The sequence below is a fragment of the Mus pahari genome, chromosome 1 (assembly GCF_900095145.1).
Source record: "Mus pahari chromosome 1, PAHARI_EIJ_v1.1, whole genome shotgun sequence".
NCBI lineage: Eukaryota > Metazoa > Chordata > Mammalia > Rodentia > Muridae > Mus > Mus pahari.
Genome location: NC_034590.1, coordinates 120,055,628 through 120,065,987, shown reverse-complemented (window position 1 = coordinate 120,065,987; position 10,360 = coordinate 120,055,628). Strand labels below are relative to the sequence as shown.

The following is a 10,360-nucleotide window of genomic DNA, read 5'->3' as shown; positions in this document are numbered from 1 at the left end:
CTGGCTGTCCTGGAACTCACTCTGTAGACCAGGCTGGCCTCGAACTTGGAAATCCACCTGCCTCTGTCTCCCGAGTGCTGGGATTAAAGGCGTGTGCCACCACTGCCTGGCTCCTTTTTTAATTCTTAAAGCCACTACTGGAAGCTAGAAGCAAAGGGACCCCAAACATAACAGTGTAATAAAATTTCTCTAAATTAAATGAGTGTTAAAGCCACTATGAGCTAATGAAGGAATAAAAGCCATTTGTTTTTATTTCTTGACTTATGCTGAGAGCCTGTAAGTTCAAGATCAATCTGGGTGATGCTGCTGACTACAGTTTTGTCCATCCCCAGATCCCCAGACAGGATTTCCCTGGCTGTCCTGGAACTCCCTCTGTAGACCAGGTGGACTTCAAACTTACAGAGATCTGCCTGCCTCTGCCATCTCTCCAGCCCCTTGTTTAATTTTAAGCTGGGTTTGGTGGTAGAAGCAAAAGAATCGGGTGTCCGAGGCCATTTTCACACATAGATCAAATTCAAAGTCAGCCAGGGCTACAGAGTCTCTTAATAATAATAACTCATAGTGGCATTAAAAATAGAATTTACGCCGGGCGTGGTGGCACACGCCTTTAATCCCAGCACTTGAGAAGCAGAGGCAGGTGGATTTCTGAGTTCGAGGCCAGCCTGGTATACAAAGTAAGTTCCAGGACAGCCAGGGCTACACAGAGAAACCCTGTCTCGAAAAAAAAAAAAAAAAAAAAAAAAAAAAATTTACTATAGTATGGAATAGTTGTGATATATTCAGGATTTGGAGAACTAAAATAACTAGGAGTCCATTTGTGTCATTATGGTCTGTCTGTAAATCTCCATTGTCTTTGAAGATGCCAATGTTCGGCGGTACCTCCAGTTGACGCAGTCAGAACTCAGCAGCTACCATAGGAAGGAGAAACAGCTGTACCTGGGCATGTTTGGTTAATGAAGAAAAGATATACTTCTCAACTTGAACTCAAGTGGACAAAGGCCCACTGGGGAATCTGAGCCTCACTCAGCAAAAGGAGTTCACCCTTTACCTCTGACCCAGGTGGATTTCCATTTTGTTTCCTGTTCTGCACAAGCTCTTTGCTCCTTAGACCATCTGCATCATTTATTGTCTGTCCCCTAGTATATTTGTATGGCTTCCAATCCATATTACTTGCCTTGAGAAATAACTAGAGAACATTCATTGACTGTGGGTGGAATCAACTGTATTTGTGGCATAGATTTAATGGGGTGTTATTAGATGTTTTCAGATACAGAGGGGAGGGCCGGTGAAGGATGAGACAGTAAGGATAGGCAGAAAGGAATCTTCTTTTGTTTCTTCAGATGCCTTTGTTTTGCTTAGTGGGATTTTTTTTTTCTTTTAATTATAAATTGAGCCCAAGTATATTTACATTAAAGATTTGAAATTAGCCAGGCAGTGGAGGCACACGCCTTTAGCCTTTAATCCCAGCACTTGGGAGGCAAAGGCAGGCAGATTTCTGAGTTTGAGGCCAGTCTGGTCTACAGAGTGAGTTCCAGGACAGCCAGGACTACACAGAGAAACCCTATCTCGAAAAACCAAAAAAAAAAAAAAAAAGAGAGAGAGATTTGGAATTAATCATTTTAGGGCTAAGGCTATAACTCAGTGGTAGAGTGCTCGCCTAGCACAAATAAGGCCCTGGGTTTGATTCCCCAGTGCTACAAAACCAACCAACGAAATAACAAGACATGACTCAAACTGTTATTTAAATTAATTTCTTATACTCCTTTAATATTTCAGACACATTCAGATTATTTTCCTCCATAAAAGTATCTTCTTTCTAGGCAGACATGGTGGTATTTGCCTGCAGTCCCAGCAATAAGGAGTCTAAACCATGACAATCACAAATTCAAGGCCAGCCAGATCTTGTCTCAAAATTAAAGGGCTGGAGATTACAGCTCTGTGGCAAAACCCTGGGTTTAATTCCCCTTTCTGGTTTTTGGTTTGCTTTGTTCCCTCCTGGTAATTTCTAGTCCTTGCTATTACTTGCATTCAGATCACTGACATAGTACAACTATTTGTCATTATTATTCTCTTTTTAAAACTTCTGGAATGAATGCCTGGGATACATGAAACCCTGTTTTTAGCTTCTAAATCTGTCCTTGTGCCAAGAAGGAACCCAAGTGCTTGTGAGCTTTCTCTGGGTGTGTGTATGTATGGTGCCGGAGCCTAAACCCACCTTGCACACTCGAGGCAAGCACCCTGTCATCAAGCTACACAGCGAGTCCCACGGTGTTTGGCTTTGTATTTCAGAAAGTTTCTCTGTGTAGCTTTGGCTGTCCCTGTCTTAATATTTAATAGATACATTTCTAAGGTGTGTTCACTTTTCTGAAAGACATTACTTTGTCTTCTTGAAAGTGTACCATAGGGGCTGGAGAGGTGGCTCAGCAGTTAAGGGCACTGACTGCTCTTCCAAAAGTCCTGAGTTCAAATTCCAGCAACCACTTGGTGGCTCACAACCATCCATAATGAGATCTGACTTTCTCTTCTGGAGTGTCTGAAAACAGCAACAGTGTATTTACATATATTTAATAAATAAAAAATAATAAAAAAAAGAAAGTGTTCCATAAAAAATCATGACACCACCTGTTTCCTCTTCAGCTGTCACTCTGTCTTGTAGGTGCTCAGGACCTTACAGAGGAAAGAAAGTACAAGGAAGGGAGTTTATTGCTTAGTGTCTTGGAAGCACCTGATAGAACCCTGAAGAAGCTATGTCACTCACGGGTGCAAATCTAGGGCTGTCTTGCCTCGCCTCTGGGCATTCAGCCACTGGTGGCTGGTCTGTCATTCTGTTCACCTGGATCCTCTTTATGTCATGGCTGACAATTAGTAGCTAAGACCATGTAGTAGGCCTCCACCTTTATAAGTAGAGATAATAAGCATGTGTCTCTAGCCATTATATAAATCAAAAACCAAATATGTTTCTTGGGGTGGGACCAACTAGCTTATTAATAATACCTAATACTCTATGCTTCTTTGTTCCTCCCCATAATGTAAATAATATATCCAACAAGATACAGAAAAAGCTTTTCTACCAAATCTAAAAAAATCCAAGGACAGAACTAAGAATATTTTATCTTCCAGACTTTTTAAACTGCTAAGGGTAGCATATGTCTGTGATTTCAGCACTCAAGAGTGCTGAGGCAGAAGGATTGCTATAAGGTCAGTCTGGGCTATATACTGAATTCTAGACTAGCCAGGGCTACCTAACAAAATCATGTCTTAAAAACTCAGATGGAAGCCGGGTGGTGGTGGCGCACGCCTTTAATCTCAGGAGGCAGAGATTAAATATCTCTTTAATCTCGGGAGGCAGAGGCAGGCGGATTTCTGAGCTTGAGGCCANCCTGGTCTACAGAGTGAGTTCCAGGACAGCAGGGCTAACAGAAATTCTATCTCGGGGGAAATGAAAGAAAAAAGAAAAAGAAAACTCAGATGGATCAAATCCCTATACTGGTTTGGCAAAATTTTGTCATAGTGAATCCTGTCACATTAAGTTAGAAACCCTTTTTAAGTTTCCACTCAGTAATTTTCCAGTATAAATCTCAATACTACCTCTCAATTATAAATATCCACTTGTCTAATTGGAGTCAATTAGGTCCAATCTCTGTGTCCCACTGTAAAACCTAGTTGCTGTAGTTCCTATGCCAAGACTGCCCGGAATGGTCTGTTTCCCATGCTTTTACAAATTAATTAAAATCATTGTCATCTTGCATGTTTTACTTCTTCAGAGCTGATTTTGCTTCCTGGCTGTTGTGTAAAAATTTGATGTTAAAGGAAGCTGTCTATTACCATCATTGAGGAAAAATAAAACTGATATTCAAAAATGCATCTTAGAAATTTATTTCACTGATAATTCCTCAGCCTCCCTAGCAGTGTAGACTTACTCTGCAGCTCTTATTCTGAAGCTCAGCGCCCAACAGGTACTTTAAATCAAATATTTGTTCAGTAGTCTGTGGAGGGAACAGGCTCCAGCTTTACCAGGCTTTAAGCATTTCCAACAAGATTTGAAGGTTCTAAGTGAAGAGGAAGTCTTTGTGGTGCATGTGAAAGGACACATTTGAGGGCAGTTTGAGACCCACCCTGTCATAGTTTGGCCTTAAATTCTATTTACATATTACATGTGTTAGTGGTTAGTTCATGTGCGGGTTGTTACAAGTTAGCTTTGCAGTAGAGCACTTGCCTAGCACTGCCCAAAAATTATTCTAAGATATTTTCATTTTTAATGTTTCTGTAGCCTTGCCTGCACTGGGTCTCACGGCAGCCCTCCTGTGCTGGCCTCCTAGGTGCTAGGATTATAAGCATGAGCCAGCATACCAGCTATCTTTTTTTATTTTATATACATTAGTGTTTTGTCTGTTATGTCAGTATGTGATGGTATCAGATCTTGGAGTTAATTGTAAGCTGCCTCGTGGGTGAGTGCTGGGAATTGAAAATGGGTCCTGGGCTGGAGAGATGGCTCAGCGGTTAAGAGCATTGCCTGCTCTTCTGAAGATCCTGAGTTCAAATCCCAGCAACCACATGGTGGTTCACAACCATCAGCAATGGGATCTGGTGCCCTCTTCTGATGTGTCTGAAAACAACTAGAGTGTACTTACATATAATAAATAAATCTTTTTTTAAAAAGATGTTTTATATAAAAAAAAAAAAAGAAAAGAAAATGGGTCCTATGGAAGAACAGTCAGTGCTTTTTTCTGCAGAGCCATCTCTCTAGCCCCATTAGCTATCTTCACACACTGGAACTTCCTAAGTTGCCCAGGCTAGCCCCATCTTTTGAGCTCAAATTAATTTCTGCCTGAACTTGCCAAGTAACTTCTGGCGAGTTCCACTCACCTGCCTTTAAAAATGAAGGTGTATTTACTTATTCATGGATTCTTTTTCTTTCTCCTCTGTGCTAGGGCTTTACGAATGTTAGGCAAGTACTTTCCCACTAAGTTATATTCTGGCCCTCTGACTTTTCAGTTAAGTATTGGCCAAAGGCTGTGACCTGATTAGCCCAGTAGTGCCCATTACTCAGACTGACTAGAGAAACTACATCCAAAAGAACATTGTTCTTTACTTTGAGGAACTGATGTTCTAAAGACAACATATTCTTTTTAACCCCACCCTCTACCTTTTAAGTGAGAAATCATTATAAAGCCTGCCCTTTTGAAGGCAGCTGATTCTTATAGGCATATTGATATTTACTGTAGGAAAGACTAGAAAAGGTACTCTACTTGCTTAGAATAGCTTTTACTATTTATATTTTGCCCTGTCTTGGGAGAAATTAAGGCAGTAATACATTTGCATAAACAAAATTGGGAGATAGTGTAAGGAATGTGAGCTGGGCTTGGTTGTATATCCTGTAATCACAGTACTGATAAGGCTAAGGCAGAAGATCTAGAGTTTCAGGCTAATCTGGTCTACATTGCAAGACCCTCTCAAAAGACCAAGGAGGTAGGCATAGTAGTGTATATGCCTATACTACCAGAACCTGGGGTGTTAAAGGCAAGTGGATCAGGAAGGAGGACAAGGTAATCCTCAGCTACTTACCAAGTTCAGGGCCGGACAGGTCTACAAGAGACCTTCTCTCCAAAACCAGAAGGCAGGGAGGAAAAGGAGTGACTGATATACAATTCACTTTTCATTCTGGGGAAGATGGAGTCCTCCTTTTTGCTGCCTCCAACTGCCAAGTAGATAGGACCACAGGAGCGGCTGCCATTGTACTTGTATTCAGCTTTAGAATTTTCTCAGCAGCAAAACAACAACAAAATCCACAAAAACCTCTTGCTTCCCATAGGGAGCTTTCTTTGGCCAAACCATCGCTGTTCAGCTCTGTCTCCTCCTATCTCAAAAACAGCAGTAGCTCAGTAGTTCTAAGTGTGAAAGCTTGTTTTAGTTTGACCTTTTTCAGTTTCCCTTCCTGTTTGATTTGCATTTAGGTCCTTGTGCGCAAGAGAGGATGTCTGTAGGGCACTGGCTACTCTGTTACAGCTCTACCTTCAGACTGCAAAGTTGCTTCATTTACATTCAGCTGTTTCCCCTCATCCCAGTCAACACTTCACAGACTCTAGGCTTTGGTTTTTTTCACTCTATTGCCTAGAACTACCTGTAAAACTTGACTGAGTTCTGGCTGGTGTTGTCACACTTTTACTTTCTTTTTTGGAATACTAAGGAACAAACCTAGGGTCTCAGGTTAGGTAAGCAACCAGTTTCCAGCCCCATACATTAGAAGTAAAAGTCTTAAGATTAGATGACTGTAAGATCCCCATGGGGTTTCCTTTCCTGCCTTCACTTTCTCAAGCATCTCTCATGGGTTCTTAGCTCCTGTAAAAGGCCCTCCCCACAGGGTATATTGTTTTCTCTCAATAGTTTCTTATTTTCAGAGACCTCAATTCAAATTCACAAATAGGCAAAAATTTCTAGTTATCAATACATGACACTTTGTTGATAACCGTGTCTGTTGTCATAATAGCCAACCAAAGACCATTCTCGGTACAAAGCAGAGGTGGCAAGGTCAGAGAACAAAACCATTCACTCAAAAGAACTAGAAAACTACTTCTGGGGCTGGAGATGTTCTGATTCCCCCCCGTTCTTCCAAAGGACCCAGGTTCACTCCTCAGCATGTACATGGTGGTTAACAACCATCCATAACCCAGGTCCAGAGGATCCCATGCCCTCTTCTGGTCTCAGATAACAGGCATGCATGTGGCACACAGACCGGCATGCAGCCAAAAACCCATACACATCAGAATACAAGCTGGGCAGAGGCAGGTGGATTATTGTGAGTTCAAGACCAGCCTGTTCTATAGTTCCAACTTCCAGGACAGCCAGGGCTACACAGAAACTCTATCTCGAAAAAAAAACAAGAATAAATTTGTATTTTGTTTTTTGAGATAGGGTTTCTGTGTGTAGCCCTAGGTATCCTGGTCTTGTAGACTAGGCTGTCCTCAGAGATCCACCTGCCTCTGCCTCCCAATACTGAGATTAAAGGCAAACTGTCTACAACTGCCCTGCTAATAAATCTTTTCTCTTGGTTTTTTGAGATGGGGTTTCTGTGTAACAGCCCTGTGTAATTCACCACTACATCTGGTAAACAAATAAATCGTAAAAAGAAGAAACAAAAGGCCAGTTGGTGCTGGTGCACGCATTTGATCCCAGCACTAGGGAGACAGCAGGCTTATCTCTGAAATCTCACCTGGTCTACAGAGTGAATTCCAGGACAGCCAACACTGTCATACAGAGAAACCCTGTCTCGAAAAAAAGAAACCAACTTCTACCTGCCTTGAACATTTGCTATGGATCACTATAACAAGCATATTGTCTGGAGTCACAAGCCAAGTTCAAATCCTAGTGTTCTCCATAACCAGCTCTATGACCCTGAACAAATGAATGAGTCCCAAGTCTCAAGTTTCTTGAAAGGAAAGGGAGGTGGGCCTAATATCCCCATGAAGTTGTCAAAAAATTAAACAAGCATATGAAGTGCCCAATCCAGCCCAGATCACAAGTTCAACTACAGCAACCCATGTCTAAGATTCCTTCTTTGTACTCTCTCAGTCTATGCCACCCTCTCCGTCTCACTTTTTGCCTCATGAGCAATTAGACCCACATGCTTACCCAATACAGGTGTCAGATAAAAGAACTAGAGGGCAGACATGAAGGCATGTAGACTTGTGGAAGAAACCAGCCAACACCAGTTCAAAGGGATAATTTCAGTGCTAGTTTTATGTTCCAGAATGTGGAATGAGCAGTTACACCTGGAAAATTCTCAGTGCCCTTGGAGAATTGGCTGACCTATAATGTCCTGCTTATCTGGCTGGGCAAAGAAAAGGGTAGGCACCTTCAGCTTGGGAAGAACCTTCATTCTGCCACTCAGGAGTGATGAGATACCTCCAGCCTTCTCTGTAGCCATCTAACAATGGTAAGAACAGGCTGGCACCAGTTCATGCTCCCCAAATGTTAATTTTTAGGACCAAGTGCAAATTCTTTGGGTGGACCTCCACCACCACTGCTATGTCTCTCTGTCGTTTGGGAGCCAGAGAGGGGCTGCACCCCTAGAATGGTGCTAGCCTCTGGATCTGGTTTGCTGCGTTTGGCCAGGTCCTCATTGTGAGCCTTGCGGATGTGGCGGTAGAGGTCCCCTGACTGTGTGTAGCTTCGTAGGCAATAGCGGCACTCATAGGGTCGCTCACGTGTGTGCACTGTGGCATGTCGCCTTAGTGTATAAGAACATGAGAAGGTCTTTCCACAAGTCTTGCAGGTGGGAACATCCTCTGTAAAATTCCCAAAGCTCCCTTGGGCTGCTTCATACTCAGGAGGAGGGTAGAGTGGTTCATGCAGGGCTGGTGGTGCGGGCAGCGGTGAGGTTACCAGCCCTCGATGATACTGCCCTGGACCTGGCAGCAGATGGTATGGTAGATGAGATTCCGGAGGCAGGAAGTGGTCACTTGGTCCCACCTCCTCTAGTCCTGTTGCCCCTGGCTCCTCAAAAGCCTCTGCCTGTGAGGGCTGTCCCCCATACATTGCTCCTCCAGATGGGAACAGCCCTTCAGAGCCATGGGGCTGATCCTCTGACAAGTCAGCCTCTTCATCAGAGATCACAATAGCTTCTACTTTTACCTGGACCAGTTCAGCTTCGACTGGGGCTGGAGCCTGGGACAGAACTGGGGCTGGCGCTGGGGGTGGGGCTGGCGCTGGGGGGTAAAAGCCTTGCAGTGGTCCTCCAGTATCCCTTGGTTCCACCACCCTCAGACTCTCAGGAACCACATCAAGAGGAGTCAAGGGCTCCACCGAAACTCCTGGAAGGCCAGAAGAGAAGTAGTTTACAGGAATGGTCTCTGTAGAGCTACTTGGGCTGGCAAGAGAGACGGAGACATCAGCCACTGGTGGAGGAGGTGCCCGAAGATGTGATGAGTCAACTTCCATGCTTGGTTGTGTGGTGTCTGCCCCACCAGACACTGGTGGCTCATCGACAGGATGAGCAATGGGTAAGGGAGTGACTGGACCCTTCCATTCCTCTTTGCTCCAGCGGGCTGACGGTTCAACAGATGCCAGTAAAGGCTGTGGGCCTCGAGAACTGCCCGACAAAAACTCCAAACTAGCAGGATTGGTTTCCTCTTCCTTCTTGGTACTGTCTGCCTCTGCCAGAGCTCGGGCCTGCAACCGTTGCTTACAAACCTTAACAATGTCATTCATGTGCAAGTAGCTGGCGGCTGCCAGCACATCTTCTAAAGGAGTGTCTACCCTAAGGGCCAGCTGACCAGCATACATAAAGTCCAAAAGCAACCCAAAGGCTGGGGCTGTGACAATCTCATTGTGAATACACACCAGATCCCTCTTGTCCAACTCCCGCTCCTTGTAGAAAAGCTGAAAGAATGGGCTGCAGGAGGCCAGCACAGCCCGATGGGCCAAGAACTGGGTACTACCAACCATCACAGTGCAGTCACAAAGGAAACCCTGAGACCGTTGCTCCCGCAGGCTCTGAAGCAGTTGCTGACTGTGTTCTGGGAACTCCATAGCACCCCAAGGAGGGAAGGGTGCCCAAGAAAGTTCCCTACCACTGGATCCCTGGGAAGAAAGGACAGTGAGTTAGGTAACTTCCATAGCAACCTCCACATCAGCCCTTAAATGGAGCTGGCCACCCAAGGCCTCTGGCAACATGCTGTTCCCCACCCCCAACCATGTTTCAGTTAACTACCCTTCTTTTAGCCACTATCCCACCCAAAGACCTGTTGGCTCCGCCCCCTAAGCCTAACCTTAGGAATCGTCCCCGCCCCTATTCGAAAAAAGCCCTGCCCCCGGAAGTCCCGCCTCCTAACCAGCCTGTGCTTCCTCGATTCTCTGCCGGTGCCTTACAGTGAGTCCTCCAACTAGGGCTGTCTTTTGCGCCCAAGCTTTCCCGGGCGATGCCTTCACGCCCCAGTCCCGGAACTTCCTGCGCTTCTCCCTCTCGCATTCCAAGGCTAAGGACTCCCAACGTAGGAACTAGCCGAGAAAGCTGAGCCCTCACCCACGACCTAGCAGCTACTAGGAGAGCTCCGCCCCTTCCCACCTCCGCTATCTTAATTGGCTCAAGCTTGCCCTCTCGTTGTGGATTGGTTCACTGTGAGCTACCCCGCCCCTTGGTAACCGGCTTCTCCAAATGGGCAATCCCTGCCATCGCTCAAGCGTCGAGGCTCACAATTGGTTGTTGCTCCTGTCCTAAACTTTTCTTCCTTATCCCGCCCTCTTTCCCTCAGAGACCTCAGGATTGGCTCAACTTCTTCACCTGTTTCCCCTAGGGAAATTACCCGCCTGGGTGGGGCGAGGTTGACACTGGCACTGTGTATTCGAGAGTATATAGCCTGTT

General features: G+C 44.9%; 2 protein-coding genes across 4 annotated transcripts in view; one reads left to right on the top strand and one right to left on the bottom strand.

Moving 5' to 3' along the window:
* Nucleotides 1-1,497, top strand: part of Ttc9c (tetratricopeptide repeat domain 9C) — a 9,333-nt gene extending 7,836 nt beyond the window's left edge. For both annotated transcript variants that reach the window (XM_021207604.2, XM_021207596.2), the window contains one exon: nt 860-1,497. In XM_021207604.2, the coding sequence (XP_021063263.1) occupies nt 860-954 (95 nt within the window). In that variant the 3' untranslated portion in view covers nt 955-1,497. The remainder of the gene's footprint in view (nt 1-859) is intronic.
* Nucleotides 1,498-6,975: 5,478 nt separating this feature from the next.
* Nucleotides 6,976-10,027, bottom strand: Zbtb3 (zinc finger and BTB domain containing 3). 2 transcript variants are annotated; one of them, XM_029541015.1, is made up of 2 exons: nt 9,831-10,027; nt 6,976-9,579 (listed from the first exon to the last, which is right to left on the bottom strand). In XM_029541015.1, exon 2 carries the CDS (start codon nt 9,526-9,528, stop codon nt 7,972-7,974), a length of 1,557 nt encoding a protein of 518 aa, XP_029396875.1. In that variant the 5' UTR covers nt 9,529-9,579; nt 9,831-10,027; the 3' UTR covers nt 6,976-7,971. The 2 variants fall into 2 exon arrangements, with proteins under 2 accessions (XP_029396875.1, XP_021068274.1); XM_021212615.2 differs by having other exon boundaries at nt 9,868-10,027.
* Between the last annotated feature and the right edge of the window lie 333 nt (nt 10,028-10,360).

Bases quoted from the DNA above. Each gene is read 5' to 3' on its own strand.
- Zbtb3 (XM_029541015.1), bottom strand. From the start codon at position 9,528: ATGGAGTTCCCAGAACACAGTCAGCAACTGCTTCAGAGCCTGCGGGAG.